Source organism: Procambarus clarkii, chromosome 72, assembly GCF_040958095.1.
Source record: "Procambarus clarkii isolate CNS0578487 chromosome 72, FALCON_Pclarkii_2.0, whole genome shotgun sequence".
Lineage (NCBI taxonomy): Eukaryota > Metazoa > Arthropoda > Malacostraca > Decapoda > Cambaridae > Procambarus > Procambarus clarkii.
This window is the reverse complement of record NC_091221.1, coordinates 10,991,706-11,012,096: the sequence shown is the minus strand read 5'-3', so window position 1 is coordinate 11,012,096 and position 20,391 is coordinate 10,991,706. Positions and strand designations below refer to the sequence as shown.

Genomic DNA, 20,391 nt, shown 5'->3' with positions numbered 1-20,391 from the left:
CAGCGCTCAGTGGATGCATAGATAACTTGGGCATAGATATTTCCTCGAATCACCTCACTTGGTGGGGCCACGTGAGCAACACAAATGCGAACAAGCTTGAATAGTCCCCAAGCCAATATGCAACTGAAACCTCCACACCCCCCAGAAGGATTCGAACCCAGACAGCCAGGAGCACTCAAGTTCAAGTTCAAGTATGTTTATTGAGATAAGTAATAAATACATCTCAAAGGGATAGAGTAGCTTAGGCTATTTCTACCCTCTTTCCGTCGCGTGTAGGTCGTAATGTGAAGACTTCTGAGCACCAGAAGACACTATAGGTGTCAGCTTACTGAAGTTCGTCTCTCCCTTATCCGCAAGATATAGGCCCAGAATACGTCGCATAAATTCTTGCACAAGTTTGAGGTTTATTAACCCCTCTAAGGTAGTTACATGTGCTGATTCTAACTCCTTTATAAAATATCTGCGTTTTGTCTGCACATATTCAAAATATGTTTGAACACTGGTTTTGATATAGTCCCTGAAACGTCGTTGATAACTTTCGGTGGACAGAAGGTAAGCATCCTGCTGGCTTTAACACATCGTACTCGGTCTCGGTGGCAAGAGTACTGAGTGTCAAGGCGGCTCTTCCTGCAAGATGAGCTCTGAGAAGTACTGACCATTGGTTCCTAGGCCAGTGTAACTGGCTTACAAGGGTTTCAAACGATGTACAAACGATGTGTTTGTGTTTGTCGATGTACAAACGATGTGTTCAAACGATGTGTTTGCCTTCTCTTGCTCCGCGTGTACCGTTATTTCAGCTTCGTTTTCTTCTTGTTGTTGCTTGAGTTCAATTTCTTGAGCTACGAGCTGGAGTTTCTCTTGTCCAAGTTCCCGTTTTAATGCATTTTACTATTTTGGTTTAACTAATACTTGTAATTGCCTGCTTTGAAGTGGTGTTGAAAACGTCCTGATGATTTATACACACTCCATTATTGATTTGTTCTTCAGCTATATAACTCAAACATTTCACACGCACCTCTCCCACTCCATGCGTGTGACATCTAAACCCCCTTCCCCCCACTCCCGCCGCTCGGCCACACGTGTAGCTACTGTTCTGAATTTTCCACAGATGTGGAAAAGTGTGATGGCAGTAGTAACAGCCTCCCTCTCGGTGTGAATACACGTTTGTGAAAGCTTGCTGCAGGTAGGTAACTAATATATAACGTCTGCAGGAGCTGAAGGAGTCATATGAGCGGAATTCTGTGTTGAGTTTCACTTATGAGATGGAGAAGGATGGGAAGCTGCCCTTTCTAGATGCAACAGTCATGGAAAGGAGCGGAGGCTTTCACACTGCAGTCTACACTAAGGAAACAAACATAGGGATGTACCTCAATGCCAATAGTGACTGCCTAGACAGGTACAAGAGGAATGTTGTTAACGCTTATGTCGACCGGGCTCTCAGCCATAGCTCAGGATGGAAGCAAATCGATGAAGAACTCAGTAGGGTAAGGCAGGTCCTAGTCAAAGACGGCTTCTCTAATGGTTTTGTTGAAGACATCATAAAAAAGAAAGGTGAAATGCCATGCAACCTCTGAAGAGTCAACTAACACAACACATCTACCCCCTATTAGGCTATTTTACAGGATGTTCTTTTCGACAGCTCATGAATCGGAGGAAAGGGTCCTGAAAGCTATTGTTAATAGGAACGTTATCCCTACAGACAAAAATCAGAAAATACAATTGGCGATTTACTAGAAAACGAAAAAAACGGCCAACCTACTCATGAAAAACTCTCCAGACACAAAGCAGAACGCCTTAAAAGAAACCAACGTCGTCTATGCCTTCAAATGCCCACTTGGGGACTGTAAGCCCCAAAGAAATCAGTATATAGGCAAGACAACAACGTCTCTTTCCAGGCGATTAACAATGCATAAACAACAGGGCTCCATCAAGGAACATATAATCTTTTCTTACGAAGAGATTATATGTTTGAGCTCTTATGAAACGCTTCTAGGCGTCAGTCCATTAATAAAAAATGAATTTTGGAGAATTGATATTTTTATTAACACCGACAGTGAAGAAAAACATAAGAAATATTGAGAAAATTTGTGTTAGAATTATTAATCTTACCTTTTCGGTCATATTCAACAACATATGTTTACAAGAAAGACTGCTACCGAAATATATATATATATATATATGTCGTACCTAGTAGCCAGAACACACTTTTTGGCCTACTATGCAAGGCCCGATTTGCCTAATAAGCCTAGTTTTCCTGAATTAATATATTTTCTCTAATTTTTTTCTCATGAAATGATAAAGCTACCCATTTCAATATGTATGAGGTCAATTTTTTTTTATTGGAGTTAAAATTAACGTAGATATATGACCGAACCTAACCAACCCTACCTAACCTAACCTAACCAATCTTTATAGGTTAGGTTAGGTTAGGTAGCCGAAAAAGTTAGGTTAGGTTAGGTTAGGTAGGTTAGGTAGTCGAAAAACAATTAATTCATGAAAACTTGGCTTATTAGGCAAATCGGGCCTTGCATAGTAGGCTGAGAAGTGCGTTCTGGCTACTAGGTACGACATATATATATATATATATATATATATATATATATATATATATATATATATATATATATATATATATATATAAATGTCGTACCTAGTAGCCAGAACGCACTTCTCAGCCTACTATGCAAGGCCTGATTTGCCTAATAAGCCAAGTTTTAATGAATTAATGTTTTTTCGACTACCTAACCTACCTAACCTAACCTAACCTACCTTTCTCGGCTACCTAACCCAACCTAACCTATAAAGATAGGTTAGGTTAGGTTTGGTAGGGTTGGGTAGGTTCGGTCATATATCTACGTTAATTTTAACTACAATAAAACAAAATTGACCTCATACATAATGAAATGGGTAGCTTTATCATTTCATAAGAAAAAAAATTGAGAAAATATATTAATTCAGGAAAACTTGGCTTATTAGGCAAATCGGGCTTTGCATAGTAGGCCGAGAAGTGCGTTCTGGCTACTAGGTACGACATATATATATATATATATATATATGTCGTACCTAGTAGCCAGAATGCACTTCTCGGCCTACTATGCAAGGCCCGATTTGCCTAATAAGCCAAGTTTTCCTGAATTAATATATTTTCTCTAATTTTTTTCTTATGAAATGATAAAGCTACCCATTTCATTATGTATGAAGTAATTTTTTTTTATTGGAGTTAAAATTAACGTTGATATATGACCGAACCTAACCAACCCTACCTAACCTAACCTAACCTATCTTTATAGGTTAGGTTAGGTTAGGTAGCCGAAAAAATTAGGTTAGGTTAGGTTAGGTAGGTTAGGTAGAAGAAAAAACATTAATTCATGAAAACTTGGCTTATTAGGCAAATTGGGCCTTGCATAGTAGGCTGAGAAGTGCGTTCTGGCTACTAGGTACGACATATATATATATATATATATATATATATATATATATATATATATATATATATATATATATATATATTTCCAGCACTGTGAAGATGACTGTGATGAAGACGTCAAACTCTTGTTTCTCAGTGCTAGAGTAGACGTCCTGGAGAGGTAGCAGGTAAATGCTAGAGTAGACGTCCTGGAGAGGTAGCAGGTAAATGCTAGAGTAGACGTCCTGGAGAGGTAGCAGGTAATGACTAAGGTAAATGAACTAAGAGAATCGACAAGCATTGTAAGAACATCTTGGAGGTTGAGCACTTCCTAGTTTATTATTGTCTCTTTATAAGTTTTACAACCCGCGCTACATCTCGTTATTTTAAATTCCCACTTACTGTGAATTTATTTTCTGTCTATTAGGTATTTTTCTGCTACTCTCTCTCCAGCCTACTACTTTAGATTTTGCATCAAGGTGCAAGGTACTATGCCAGAAACTCTCTGGAGGTCAGTCTGTTATCGCAACGGAGTATTCTTAAATAAATAAATAAATAAATTTTTATTTAGGTAAGGTACATACATACAATAAATTTTTACAAAGATTGGTTGACTTATAGGTAGAGCTAGTACATACAATGCCTAAAGCTCTTATTACGCAAAGCGTTTCGGGCAGATTCGGGCGTTTCTTGATTCTTATTTACGCAGACAATGCTTCACAATAATTTTCATAGCACACCAAATAATGACGAACATCTCCCACACCTTCTAGGTTTACTACAACTTAGAAATACTAATGTTGCACACAGATAATATACTATTTGCTGACAGCTGTTTTCAAGACTGTTGCACACCTTAAATTCTTAAGGACTTTACCTATGAACTTATATCTCAGTCCACAATATCCACTAATTCAACTAATTCTTGAGTCGAGGTATGAAAGATTACATCACTGACCACAACGTGGAGGTATCTTAAGGGAGCCGGTCGGCCGAGCGGACAGCACACTGGACTTGTGATCCTGTGGTCCCGGGTTCGATCCCGGGCGTCGGCGAGAAACAATGGGCAGAGTTTCTTTCACCCTATGCCCCTGTTACCTAGCAGTAAAATAGGTACCTGGGTGTTAGTCAGCTGTCACGGGCTGCTTCCTTGGGGTGGAGGCCTGGTCGAGGACCGGGCCGCGGGGACACTAAAACCCCGAAATTATCTCAAGATAAGATCTTCCAGCTTGGAAATCATTCCACTGTGGCGAGTCACTCTCCCTACTAGCAGATCGACGAGTACGACCTGCATTATCACATTAATAATGCATGAAAAGTCAAAATAAGATGAGCCCTGAAGCCGTACGTTAAATGTGGTAAAATTCTCTTGAGTCTGATATTCAATTAAGCTTCAGGTATTCTGAACTCTACTTTCTAGCTCTGATCTCTAACTTAATATAACTTATCTTTCTCATTATTCGATTTTTAAATACATACACTGTCTCTTTCTCCCATTAACCTGCTTCTTGTCTATGTGTTTCTTGCAAGGTTATACATTTTACTTACAAGAGTTCTTACATTCTTGTAAAGCCTCTAGCACGCAGACTTTAATTGTCTTCGTTTACGTCCTTTGTTCACTGTTGCGGAGTTTTTAAGCATGCAAGACATAGTTTTATATTCTTTTAGACGTGTCATAGTTAAATATATTATTGCTGTTGTTCACCAGGTGACGGAGAGCCGGGATGGTGGCGGCGAGGCTGGAGGCGTGGTGGGTGGCGCTGCTGGCGGCGAGGCGGGTGACGCCGCTGGTGGTGGGGACGTTGTTGCTCTCTTTGCTCCTCACCCCTTACCTGCTGCCTCGATTTCCTTTCCCACAACTACCATTGTCACCACACCTTGCATCACCATTGCTAACCTCATCACCACCACTAGCATTACCATCATCATCACTAACATCACTTCCACCACAAACATCGTCATCAAACTCATCATCACCGTCACCACACAAGACCACGAGACACCACCCAGCCTATGACAGACGCTGCTACAAGTACCACACAAACCTTCATGCTGAGAACATATGCTGCAGAACAGCCAACTTCAGTGGCTCTATCAGCATGATCCACAAGTGTATTACCAAGGCCAATGCCCACCTGCTGAAGGTCCACAGGTGGGTGTCAACATCAGTGGTTCTCTTAGCATGATCCACTAGTGTATTACAGAGGCCAGCGCCCACCTGCTGAAGGTCAACCTTGGCTAACACCTCAGTACATCACATAATCAAGTTACTTTACCTCTCAGCACATCATTATGCCCCTTTGAATTTATACATCTCAGTCCTCACTAATCAACTAAATACATCATATAACTAAGCACATTATACAACTAAGTATTCAATGTGTCCGCATATTTCCATTCATATCAGCACTTCACTATACACATGAGCACATCTTCATCGACTTTATGGATGACGCACAACTTCCTACACATCAACACCTATCTATAAAACTCAGAACACCACCGCCTTAGCATATGACTACACCTCAGTACATCTTCAAACATTGTCGTATTATATTAGCTGTTGTCTGTTACTCAAGGAATACTTCCGAATGCAATATTATGGGCCCAGCAGTTTAAGGGTTAATCGAGGTGTATGTACATAAATCACCAGATGCTGTCAGACACCATTTGAAACATTTATTACATCATTTCAAATTATCCTCTTACTCCTTCTTATGATTTCAAATTTCTTAAACGAGCTCCTGTCTATCAGATAAACTTCTTACATTGATTCCAGAGGAAATACCACTAGCACTGGAGGTGTTGAAGTTGCTGGTTATTATGCTGCTGAAGGTAGTGATAATACTACTGTAGGTGGTGGTAACGCTACCGCGAGTGGTGGGAGAGGGCCTGCCAGGAGCGAGCACTGGGTTGTGTTTGGCGACTCTCACATGCGCTACCTTCTGGCCTCTTTCCTCACTCGCTTCAGAAGCCCCACCCTCCAGTACCGACTTAAAGAAAAGGTGAGTAATATTCTTGAACGGGGTAAGCTACTGCCTTGAGGTTAGCTGTAGTATCAGGATGTGACAGTCATGACAAAACCTTCTGCAGGAGATAGATTTTCAAATGTCTACAACCATTGCACTAAAAAGATTCACTCGCTGGTCGCCAGAGGGGGCGGACGTGCTCAGGTGTTGCTCCCCATTTGACAACCCAAGCGTAGAGTCGGTGATTGGGTGTCGGTCTCGTGACTTGTGTGGTATCCTATTTGTGCAGGGTATGTCTTTGCTTTACGATGGAGTCGTCTATGCCTATTCTTAAGCGGACGTCTTCGGTTGGACTCAAGTTTTCGACGCCGGTTGATCATACAGTGCTTGGTATTGCGTTGTTGGAGGTGCTCCGTGTGAGGTTGACCGACCTGGTCGGAGTGCAGATCGTTCAAGACCGCCGTGTGGTGGTGAAATTTGTTCAACCGGAAGTGTTCTGGCAGTTCCTTGACCAGTGTGAGGGCTGTTCGTTCCCTATGCCGGATGGTGCTGGTACGGTACGAGTGGTAAACTTGAGTGTGACATTGACATACGTGGCGCTCCGTTTGAAATGATGGATGAGCTGGGAACCAGGCTGTTTGGGAAGGTGCTAGGTGTGAGGTGGAATCAAGTTTCCGCTGATTATTGTAAGGCGATGCTTGCTTGCACCAGGACGCTGATGATGTCCCTGATGCGGGATATACCGTCTTCGTGTTCCCTGATGGGGTTTACGTTCCAATGTATGTATTCAGGTCAACCCTGTACGTGTTATCGGTATGGACTACAGGGTCATCTGGTGGCGGCTTGCACTGTGGAGGCGGCTGCTCGCGTCAATATCTTCCGGGAGGGTGATTTTCTGTCCCTCCGAATCCAGGAGGATTCTGCGGAGGTGTTGGCAGGTCATGTCCCGCCTTCTAGCCTGCAACACATTATGCTTGTCTGTGTGAATGTCCCAGAGGCTTGCGCGAAGCCAGTGTAGCACCCTGTGCAACCGGGCGCTGCCGACCGGCTGGAGTGTGTGGATGCGACTCCAACTATAGGGTTTTGAGTGGTGCCGGTGGAGATTCACAGTGTACTGCCTGCTGTGGTGGTGCTACCGGCTCCCCAGGAGGCGCCCCCGTCTGCTTTGAAGAGCGGATCTAGTGCACTTGCTCCGCCTGTGGGGTCTCTGGACGTGGGAGTTTTCCCCTCGTCTCGGGAGGCGTTTCCAACTGCTTCTCTGATGGAGGGTGTGTGTCCCCCTCAACGATAACAGGATACGTCACGTCCGGCTGAGCTGCTCCCTCGGCAAGAACAATGGAAGGGCACTGCCAGGTCGCAGTCCATTGGTGGTTAGGACATCTTGGGGCCTATGGAGGACGAGGGTGGAGTGGATGAGGTAGTGATTGTGGATGGGCCCAGCGAGGTGGCACCTTTGTCGGTTCCAGCCTGTGATCCACCCCAGTGCCAGTGGACAGAGGTGGGGGGTTGTTGACACTGGTGACGGTGGTAGTGCAGGACAGGATATGCGTTTGGTGCCGAAAAGGGGGGTCAATTGCCCCTCCTCATGTCCTTGTCGGTGGTCACCCACGTACTACAAATGCAAATAATCCCCAACAGGACCTAAGCATCTAACATAACCTAACCAATGCCTAAATATGTACAATATGCTAATATATAGTAATATTAATTTATATTTGAGAAAATTCCCGTTTTGAATGAACAGCATGTACAAATTTATGAATGCGTCTGTGGGGTCGACTGCTAGATGTAATGGACTTGAGTCGAGGACGGGTTGCTGGAGGATGGGTTGTGGGTTGACATGCTTCACCCAAGTACTTCAAATACAAATAATCGCCAATAGAACCTAGACACCTAACCTAACCTTCGCCTAACTATACATAGTTATTATATACTATAGTATAGTGTGAAAATAATCTGATATATAGCAGTGGCTATTCTGCCTAGTGTTGTGCCAATCTCACATTAATAAAAAAAAGTAAAATAAAGTAAATAAGACTGCTTGTGGCCTCTACTGTGTGAGAGCTGCAGATAAAAAACAAAGAATGAAAAACTTTAAACATATATATAATACTAATATAACAAAAATGACTCTAATAACATACAAAACAAAGCCCCTTATCCACTTGGCTAAAACCCAATATTATGAAAAGAAATATAAATACAGGTGATTTTTACGTTAAGCAAAAGAGAGGTGCAAATTAATACATTTATACAAAAGCTGTACGCATCTACTGTCTCCTAACCTTTTGTTCCCAGTAGCTGACTCTTAAACAACAACAACAACTCGTCTCACATTCAGTTACAGCCCCGCTCCTGTGCCAGGTAAGTCCACTATGGGCTCACCATAGCCCGTGCTACTTGGAACTTTTTGTTCCTAGTAGCTGAATCTTAAACAACAACATACTGTCTCCTGGGAAGGCAACAGTATACGTTACTGCTGGGAGCACAAAGTGTATTCTGATGACTGGACCTTTTATATGAGCTCCTTTTATGACCGATGGTGGGTAACCATCGGTCGGCAATTAAATAAGCAGTTAGTGGTTGGTCGACCGGCGAGTGGCGCTGGGCCTCTGCCCAGACAGCAGGTGTCCAGGTGTCTTGGGTACTAGAGGGTGGAGGGGGATGTCTGTCTAGCCACTGAGCACGTATTGTTGTTGTCGTTAACATTGATTCTTTATGTTGGAGCATGCAGATACATTAGTGAATTGGCGGTAAAGGGAACAGGCAGGATCTTCTGCCTAAGCGGGAGATTCTGCCTAAGCGGGAGATTATCGTAACAATAACTATATACGTTAATATTAATATATACATGAGAACAAACGTATTTTTAACACTTTGGTGGCCCTAGCCCGCCAGCCCTCAACTAGGCTGAGTGGGCCCCAGCGTTTCACGGGAGCGCGCAGTAATTCTATAAACTGTATACTCTCTTCAACTTTGCCACCTCAATTCTCGTTCAGGGTTTTTCAATTTGGTATCATTGTGTTCGCAATAGAATTCTCTACACGACTAAAGACATATAAACTCCAAAAGCCTGGCGTACCATCCACAACAGAGAAAGTGAGTGCGTATTACCCGGGAGCGCAAAAGAGCGATGAAATGTGTACACTCCTTTCACGTTTGTCACCTCAATTCCCGTCCTAGGTCTTCCATTTTGGTAACATTGTGTTCGCAATAGAATTCCCTTGAGGAGTATATGCAAATATAAGGTCCAAAAGTCAGGCGTACCTCCCACAGCAAACAGAGAAAGTGACGGAGCATAATCCCAGTGAGCGCTAATAAAATGGGTATACTGTTTTCAACTTTGTTTCCTCAGTTCTGGTCCTAGGTCTTTCATTTTGGTATCAATGTATTCGCAATGAAATTCCCTACAAGAGTATATGCATATAATATCCAAAACCACTGTGCGCCCCTCCCGAAGCCGCCGCCAATTTGCCGCCGAAAACGACGCAATGCTGCGTCGTTACCGGGAATGCGGGGAGTCGACTGCTAGCGGCCGTGGAGTGAGGACGTTTACCGACCCTCCGTGGCTGTTGGAGTTGTTTGCTGTTTTGGTCACCAGGTGGTGTGGGCGTCCCTGCCCTACCAGTTTTGTTGCCTGCCTGGCTGCGTTGACGTGGCAGTTCTGACATGGGGGGCCATCTTCCTCCTGTTCAGCGTGTGAACTCCGTGGGCCTGAAGTTCACTTGTAAGGCTGGTTATTCGACCATCGAGATGGTGATGTGTGACATGCTTCGTGTCCCGGTGGAAGCTGTTTACGGTGTGGAGCTAGATATGGCCCATCGGGTTGATATTAAGTTCGTATGGGAGGACGAGTACCGGGACTTCCTCCGTCGGTACGGGGGCGTACGTTGCCATTGCCAGACGATGCCGGCTCTGTGGCGATTTCGGACCGCAGTGGTGCCCTGACTTATGTCAGTATCCATGGTGCGCCCCTGGAATTCCCTGATGACCTCCTCCGGCGTTACTTCGGGGGGTTTGGTACTGTTGTCAGCGTGCGGGAGAACACGCTCTCCTCGGGGCGGTATGCTGGGAGGCGTACAAACATTTACACATTGGGGATGCGCCTGCGGTCGGATATACCTTCTTCTGTCCGGCTTATGGGATACTACGTCCGGGTGTATTATGTCCGGCAGCCTCGTACCTGTTTCCGGTGTGGCCTGTTGGGGCATCAGGCTGCCGGGTGCTCTGAGGCCCCTGCTGCTCCTGTCAACTTGTTCCGCGACGAGGATTTCCCGCCGCTCCCTCTGGAGGCAGTCTCCGGTGATGTTGGTGAGGTGGTGCGCGTCCCGTTTGCTGCTGCAGCTTCCCCGGCGGCGCCTGCCGTTCCTCCGGTTGTTGCCGTCCCTCCTCCAGTTCTTGAGGTACCGTCGGTTGGTCTGCCTGATCCTGTCGCTGTTCCAGCTGCTCCCGTGGGCCTTCCTAGAGCCCCCTGTGTGACGTCGCTGTCTTCTCCCTCGTCTTCTGATGCTGCGCCTGGCCCTGTGTCCGTGACTCGGGTCCCAGATGTGCTTGGTGCTGGGGTGGCTGCGGAGCCTCCTGCTGTGTGTGGCCCGGTTCCCCCTATGGTAGAAGCTGCTGCCGTTCTGGCGTCGGTTCCTTCGGCTCGTGGTACCCGTGTTTCTGGGTCACTTACCGGCTCTGACGATATCCGGCCGGTGCCTAAACGTTCCCGGCGTTCGTCTTCTTCCTGGGCCGACGTTGGTGACTTCAGTGACTGCGGGGCTTCGGGTATTGACAGTGTGGATACGGATGCGTCGATGTCTCCGCGGTTCGTGGTGGCGGAGGTCCATGTGCCTGCCGGTGCTGGTGCCTGTGTCTTGGACGTGCCTTTGGTTCTTTCTCCGCCGGGGGACTCTCCACAGTGGGAGGTGGTGGCTTCCGCTGCCAGGGATGGTGTGGACTCTGGTGCTGGGCGTGGCCTGGTGGTGACGTTACGGAAGGATGCGCATCGTCCGGGTTCCCTGCTGTCGTCTGGTGGTGTGCCCGGGACCGCGGGTACCCCTGTGGTGCGGGTGTGCGTTGGGGCCCTGGGGGACGTGTTGCCGGCGTCTGTGATGCCGCCGGGTCACTGGTCGAAGATTGCTGAGTTACTGCTGTCTGATGGACCGGAGTTCTTTCATGGTGGGCAAGTTCCCTTTCTGTGGGGGCGAGTAGCGACTTTTCGCCTCCTGAGTACTACCATCTGGGTCCCCAGTTTGCAGGTGTTTGTTGCCCCGGTTCCGGATGTTATGGCGTCCCCGGTGGATGGACGGGACCCTTTGCAATGGGTGTTCTGGGAGGCGTTTAATGTACGGTTCCCGCGGGCCAAGTTCCCGGGCAAGTATGTGCTCTGATTTCCTGTGTATTTGCTCTATGACATGCTGTATGCCCTTCTGGCTGTTTGTTTGCCCTGTTCTATTATGTGCTTCTGCCTCTCCCTTTGTGCGTTGTTTTGCCGTGTGGCATATTAGTTTTTAGTGCTTGGCGTCACTCGTTTCACGTTTTGACTTGGCATTTCGCCTTTCCGGCTTTGCGATTCACCCTTCACGGGTGCGCCGGGGCGCATCCGATCCCACTATCGTCGTCGCCCCTAACTCACCAACAACAACAACATTCCGGGAATGCTTCAACTAAAAAAACGACGCAACGCTGCGTCGTTCCCGTGCGAAAGTGTTTTAATACACAATAAGTCAAAAATTATGAAAGCGTCGTGGGGGTCGGCTAAAACTGGCTAAGCGATTCAACTCTACTAATTCCATACGTGTCACAAGCCTAAAGTCTCCAAAGACCTTAAGGGTACATCCTCCCCCTATGGCCAGCTATCCAGTGTAGAATGAGCACACAATACTTGCTGTCAAGAACAGCCTCACCTTGATTATGTACTTAGTTTCTCTGGCTCATGGTCTTTTCTAGGAACACACATCCATGGCTGTCTTCCTCTGTCTTCGTAAACACCAGTCATGACACCAGCCGAAACAACGTGCAGGCTAGCTTGTAATGGCAACTGTGTAGCTGCGTGAGCTAGTCGCTGTTAACACTATAAATACTTCAACCCTGCTCGAATGTCTGCTGCTTGCTTCTTTACCAACTTGCGACAGATGAATCCATGTAATGGATAGAACGATCAAAGAGCAGAGCCACTCTCAAAGGTATCTAAAGCGTAAGTGTGCTCCATCCAATCACAGCAGCCGACCTGAGGGACATCACGCCAGTAACTGGCTGATAATGACATCATCCCTGGGAAGTCACCATAACCAAGAGTAATAAAAACAAAAAAAAGTAATTATACCTACTCCTACCTAACTATTCATGATTTACTAAACATTAAACAGGTTATAAATGAGTTCAAACAGCTATATGTGTGGAATAACTCTAATATTGGACGAGGTGGATCTTATGAGGTTATGAGCGACTGGCACCTATTAACAGAAAACACACAGATGACTGTGTTTTCTGACACTCAGGGCCAAGGAAGACGAGGAGCCATATCTAGGCTTACACACAGAACAAAATAGTGTTAGCCTCTCATTGCACAGCCCGTCCTCCCAGTGCAAGCTTGCATACACCTTGTGTCGGGTTGTGCTCAACATAGTGAAGGCATACATATAATTCAGCGTAAACATAATGCCTCACGGGAGACATCTCCCGTCACGCAGGGTGCAGTCGCACCTCCACAGATCTCCAGTATCAGCTCTTGATACTGGTAATGGCTCAAAAGGGCCACCACTTACGGGCTATTCATGCCCGTGCCACCTTTTGGGTGGCTTAATCTTTATCAATCAATCATAATGCTTCTTTGTAGGCCCAAACGTACTATAGTACGTCCCAGGGTAGGTCTACATACATCAAATCAAATGTTTATTCAGGTAAAATACATACATACAAGGTGAGATACAAAACATTGATGGCTTTATAGATAGAGCTAGTACATACAATGCCTACTACTAAAATATATTATTGAAGATCCTACATCCAAGTATAGGACTACACACAGCCAATATACAATCTTTCACACACTAAAAATCGCTCTATACGCACAGGGCAAGTGGCTTAGTGCAGCTTTTCTAGAGGCCGAACTTCATACTCACAAAATCTGGGCAAATATTGAAGTACGTGACCTGGGAGTTAACTTCCACCTGACCTTCTACTGGGATATATTATTGAAGATCCTGCCGAGGAAGCTGACTGAGTGGGAGCAGCACCCTCACCGCTCTCCGACGCTCGTCATCTTCTGTCAGTAGTCAGCTTTCCTACATTTATTTATTACTTAAATTATATTTTATTTACAAATTAACTGCTAATGTTCAGTACATAAGTACTTATACAGTACATAAGTACTTATACAGTACTTATACCATCAATTATCCGGTCACAGCTCATTTGACGCCTCTATTGCAAGTGTTTACCTGCCTCTATTGCAAGTGTCTACCTGCAAAGGGAACAAACACCTTGCAAGTGGGTGACACGACTGAGCTGTGCAGTGTTGCTCTGAACACTTTATTCTGGGGATAACCTCTGTAGAGTGTCAGCCATATTGCAACTGGTGATATTTCAAGCAGAGGATGTCAGGAAAAAGTGACGTTCGGAAACTTCCAAGACAATATTAATTTTCATATGGCTGCTTTGTTTGTGGATATTAGCGTTACTTGTTCTTGCAGTCAATTTGTTACAATGTCTTGCACCGGATCTTAACTCGGGTACAGATTTATTCACTCATTAAGAAAGTTTATCTGTCTAACAAGAAGTCAATTACCAAATAATAAAATTAATAGTCATTAAATTAATATTAGCTATCACAATCTGAAACATTAAAAATGTCAGAATTGTTCTGGATGAATGCATGTACTGCATACAATACATGATGAATGCATGTACTGCATACAATACATGATGAATGCATGTACTGCATACAATACATGATGAATGCATGTACTGCATACAATACATGATGAATGCATGTACTGCATACAATACATGATGAATGCATGTACTGCATACAATACATGATGAATGCATGTACTGCATACAATACATGATGAATGCATGTACTGCATACAATACATGATGAATGCATGTACTGCATACAATACATGATGAATGCATGTACTGCAAACAGGCATGATGAATGCTGAATGCATGTACTGCAAATAATACATAATGAATGCATGCACTGCATACATTACATGATGAATGCATGCACTTCATACATGATGAGTGCATGCACATCATATATGATGCATGCACTTCATAGAATACAAGATGGATAACTGTACTGTACTCCATGCATGGTGAATGATAGAGTCATTACATGGAGGTTCCCTACAGCTGCGGCGCTGCACTGGATGGTTGCAACTCTAGACGTGTACCAGAGCCAGGGACCCGAGGCAGCCGTCGCCCTGTACAGGAAACACATCAGAAGCTTCAAGGACCAACTCACCCGCCTTGCAGCCAACACCACTACCGCTTTCAAGCTCGTCGACGACATAATGGTAATGAGTCTTTAAATTTATTGCTGTTGCTTGATTACTTAAGATATGCAGGTGATGAGCCACAATAACGTGGCTGAAGTATGTTGACCAATCCACACTCTAGAAAATGAAGGGACGACGACGTTTCGGTCCATCCTGGACCATTCTCAAGTCAATTGTGTCGATATCAAAGACTGAAGATGACTATAACAATCGACTTGAGAATGGTCCAAGACGGACCGAAACGCCGTCGTCCCTTCATTTTCTAGTGTGTGGATTGGTCAACATTACTTTTGATAATTTTAAAGTAATATTTGGTACTGGGGCTATTACTAGGTTCCTGATTTGTTTCAATGACCCTCCGGAGGAGGTAGGGTCGTGCATATCAAAGATTGAAGATGAATATTGTGACGGTAAAGCGTTGGTGTTCGGCTGTTTCAAAAGCTGGGGGCAGGGCCTCGTCACATAACAAAAAAAAAGAGAGAAGTTTGTCCTTTCGTCTGTGGTAAGGTAATGGGAAGACACACAAAACACAAAGTATATAAACAATGAAATTTTAATTACTCTAGAAAACAAGACATGAATAAAGACAATCTCATAAAATTCAGAACAGGTCAACAAACAAAACAACATGAATAATTACTGGTAATGAAAAGTTACTCTAAGACAAGAATGCAAGTTAAAATAAATCAAATAAGTGAGGTGCTGGAATACTAGCTTCAAGCTGCCACCTCCCTTAGTACACGAAAGCCAAGGCTTAGTCTACTAGTGAGAGATGTCAACTCCAAGGAGCACAGAGATATTCTGAGGAGTACGGCGTGCTGCTGGCCCAGACGTCGACTCTTGGTGGTGGCGTGAGTGCAGGTGCGGCGAGACACCAGCCAATCAGCAACAGGCAGGCGGAGAATGAGCAGTTTGCTGGTTACGGCAGGCTGTAGCCGGTGTGTCGGGGTGTGCATGGTACAATTTGCTTCCTGAGCAAAACGTTTGGCGATACTGGTGGACGTATCTTCAATATAGTATCTTGTACTTGAACGACGTAAATATGTAGGGAAGAGCAGGCTCAATCTCTCTTGAAAGAGATTATCGTCACAATATAAACTGGTGAGAAGCATAAGGACCGAAGAGGACTGTGTAATGCTACTGGAGGACCTGGACATGTTGCAGAAATGGACGAACAAATGGCTACTGGAATTTAATTGTCTAAAATTTAAAACAATAAAATTTGAAAAAAAGAGATATGAGTTGTGATGTCAGGCCTAGTGAACGACAACTAACGACATTGGAAAAAGGAATAACAAGATGCGACATGGCCACAACATATAAGATACTGAGGTGAATAGACAAAGTGAGGGAACGCAGAATGGCCACAGGCTCGTTCAATAAGCTCAAACCTGAGGTGGCGGAAGCAACCATCAATCATATAGCCTCAAGAGCAAGTATGATATCGTGCTGGAACTTCAAGACATAAATGTAACTGATACAATAGTAATGAGTCGGAGCTATAAAGCTAGATCTCTCTCCCAGGTAGACACAATTAGGTAAGACTTAAAATCATTCTACACTGCCCACAAATTTATCTCCTTCACCTCAGTCAACCTAATGTCTCCTGTCATTACCAACACCGTCCACTCGCCAATCCACCCCGAGTACCTCAGCCACTCAGTATCCATCTCCACATTTCAGCCACCACATGTCACCCGTCAATCCAATCCTCGCAGTACTTCAGCCGAGTAAAACGCTTTATAGGTTTACGGGCTCACCATAGCCCGTGCTACATGGACGTTTCGTTCTGAGTAGCTAAATCTTAAACAACAGCTTAATAGGTGCGTCCTAGTTTCTTGTGAGGGTCTGGTGCTTAATCCTAGGAATGTGTGATTGTTCCAGCTATTTGTCCACCTTGTTCATAGTTCCAAAACAAGTGATTTAAGGAGTTATTTATTTCTAAATAAGGGTTAAAATATATAGAGAAAGGAAAAATATTTAAAATAAAAAAAAATAAAAAGTTTGAATAGAAGAGTCTCTCCTCAATTGCTATTTTCTTTTACATGAATCAAATGAGGATGTAATTTAATGGTAAACTTATTTATTTATTTATTTATTTACAAGAAGGTACATTGGGTTTGTGAGAATACATAGAATACGTATTTACAATCTTGTAAAGTCACTAGTACGCGCAGGTCCTTAATCTAACAGATAATTTTAAGTAGGTAAATTCTAGCAGGATTAATAAAATGACAACAAATACATTGCAAGAAAAAAATGAGATAAGAGATATTAGTAACAACCCATCCTCCGAATTGACAGTACACTTTCTTACTGTCATAAACAGTGCATAATTGCACTTATGGGGCTGTTACATTTACCCAACTCCCTCCCCAGATTTAATTCTCTTCGTTTTCTGTCATACACTCAGAATTTTTGGATGAAATTATCGTTTTCAATTTGTAATGCACAAGTTTTAAATATCAAGAATTTCTTTTTTAGGTTTATTAAACAATATAGATTTTATACAAAATTTTAAGATATCCTGAGTTACTTTACAATTTATTGATACATTTTAGTTTTGTTTTATTAGTTTTATAAAACTGTAATATCAATATAGCTATAGGTTAAGTACTAATTGTAATTAAGAACCAATAAAATTATTATCTTCAAAAACTAAGACGGTTAGGTGAGGTTGTGGTTTTCTATTCAGTTTTTCAGGTAAACTCAAGTATTCACAATATATTTGACTACGATTTCTACGATTTTTGACCTTCCCAACCATGTTAAAGACTGTACCTCTCTCAACCAGTTTAAGTTAAAAGCGAAGCTATACCTAATAAATTCCCTGTAACCTACCTTACCCTTCTATTGTCAACCAATGTCTGTTTTTTTCTTTAAAGAGCGCTGTTTGTCGACATAATTGTATTTGTGCTACTTTTTCATCTATGTTTTCATTTCTTGTTTTCATTCTACTCATTATGCTCAATTAGTATTAAGCTTGTCATTTAAGTTTATCATGCCCGAAACGCTTTGCGTAATAGTGGCTTTAGGCATTGTATGTACTAGCTCTACCTATAAGTCAACCAATCCTTGTAAAAATTTATTGTATGTATGTACCTTACCTAAATAAAATTGTATTGTATTGTATTTAATACTAAGTGAAAATAAGTATAATTCCTAACTGCTATGAATAGTACATAATTGCACTTATTTGTCTTCTTACATTTACCACCCCATTTTTGGAGGACGGGTTGGTATATTAAAGCTCTGATTGATTACATTGACAGCTTGATTGATAATTTAAACAAGATTAATAGACACCATACAGCAGATTGATAGCATATATAAGAAGACAGCAATGATCACAATGGTAAAGATGTGCGACGTTAGTGCAACTGGTCTATAATTCTTTGCCAATGCTTTGCTCCCTCCCTTGTGTAGAGGGGCTATGTCAGCTACTTTAAGTGCATCTGGCATCTCCCCCGTGTCCAAGCTCTTCCTCCACACTATACTGAGTGCCTGTGCTACCGGCACTTTGCATTTCTTTATAAATATTAAATTCCATGAATCTGGACCCGGGGCCGAGTGCATGGGCATGGTTTCAATTTCTCTTTCAAAGTCTAGTACACTCGTGTTGATATCAGTTATATTTACAGGGATTTGGATATCCCGCATAAAGAAATTGTCTGGATCTTCCACTTTCATGTTGTTTATTGGAGTGCTAAACATGTCCTCATACTGCTTTTTTAGGATTTCACTAATTTCTTTGTCATCCTCCGCGTATAAACCTTCACTTGTACGAATAGGTCAAATACTGGCAGTGGTTTTTGCTTTTGATTTCGCATATGAGAAGAAATATTTTGGATTTTTCTTTATTTCCTGAATTGCTTTCTGTTCTAACTGCCTTTCTTCAGTTTCATATGAGTGTTTCAATTTCCGCTCGATTTCTTCAATCTCCCTATTTAAATTATTCCTTCTTTGACGGGAAATTCGTGTCTGCATAAGCATTTCCGTTATTTTTTTCCTTCTTTTATAGTGTCGTCTGCGTTCTCTTTCTACGTTGGATCTTTTTCTGGCTTTCATCAAAGGAACATATAATATATATACCATAATATACTATATTATAATAATATATACTATATATTAGCTTACTTCTCGTTTAGTATTAAGTTTTTGCATACTAAAGTTATAAATAAATACTGTATGTAAATTTTTGTAAGCGTTGCTAAGAACCTGAGGGTTAACTAAAATTTTGACAATTTTAAACAATTTTATGTTACAAATATGAGAATATTGCTACCAAATACCTTTACAAACCACAAGGATAAGCAACAGAGCATTTGTATCACAATGAATTTACCTTCAGATTGCCGGCATGCCTAACTCAAAGAAAGCCATCAACACCCGGAGTAACTACCCGCTGTACAACAAGGCGGCGCTGGAGGAGCTGTCTGGGACGGGTGTGATCATCTGGGACAGCACCCTGCCACTCTCCAGGGCCTACACCCTCCGCTGTGAGGCACAACCCCTGCACACTCCACCCTGGCACCACTGGAACTGCCTGGACCCGGGCCATGTAGGGTACATCCTCGTGGACCAGTATGCTGATATGATCATCAATGATTACTGTAACAAATACCTAAATTTAGGCCAAGACTTTTGTGTCTAGCTTTCATGTTCCACCTTTTGCTGCTGCTGTTATGTGGCAATAAATATTAATTAAGCCTATCTCCACATTTATTTTTTCCTGTTATGCATCCTAGAATTGTGACAAATATAAAATATGTTAAAAATCTATATGGTAAATTCATATAGAATGATACATTTGTAAAGATAAATATTCTTTTGAGTTATGTTAAGGAGAATGTTTCTTTTACAACGTTGAAAATTATTAAACCAATCACTTAAGGTTAGAACATGAATTTTGTTTATACTTATTGATCTTCACTTGAGAAATGATTAAACAAAATCATCTCTCCAAGGTTAAGTTTACACTTTCTACTTCACAATGACCCGCAAGAAGGAGGAAAGTGTCAAGAAAGACATAACCGAGAGAAATGTGACCCTTACAAACACTAAACAGAAGACAGGTCACTAAAAGTGTAAGAACACCACAAACTTGCTCACGAAGAACTCTTAGAACACAAAATTTGACTTCTGCCCGAAATGCTATGCGTGTCAGTGGCATTACAAGAATGTAAAAACATCAATGCTATGTACTCTCTTAAACCCAATGTAGCTTCTTGTATATATATAAATAAATAAGTAAAACAAGTCAAAAGATACGAAAGTCATCTATGCCTTACATGTCGACATGGGTTATCTTGAGATGATTTCAGGGCTTTAGTGTCCCCGCGGCCCGGTCCTCGACCAGGCCTCCACCCCCAGGAAGCAGCCCATGACAGCTGACTAACACCCAGGTACCTATTTTACTGCTAGGTAACAGGGGCATAGGGTGAAAGAAACTCTGCCCATTGTTTCTCGCTGGCGCCTGGGATCGAACCCAGGACCGCTCGCCCGACCGGCTCCCTTACCGGGT

At 43.0% G+C, this 20,391-nt stretch overlaps 1 protein-coding gene across 1 annotated transcript; it reads left to right on the top strand.

Annotated features, from left to right (window-relative positions):
• Window positions 1-1,095: 1,095 nt before the first annotated feature.
• On the top strand, window positions 1,096-19,580 carry LOC123773609 (uncharacterized). The gene is made up of 6 exons (XM_045767400.2): window positions 1,096-1,183; window positions 5,115-5,558; window positions 6,186-6,411; window positions 13,437-13,629; window positions 14,722-14,885; window positions 19,219-19,580. Exons 2-6 carry the CDS (start codon window positions 5,131-5,133, stop codon window positions 19,519-19,521), a joined length of 1,314 nt encoding a protein of 437 aa, XP_045623356.1. The 5' UTR covers window positions 1,096-1,183; window positions 5,115-5,130; the 3' UTR covers window positions 19,522-19,580.
• Window positions 19,581-20,391: the final 811 nt, after the last annotated feature.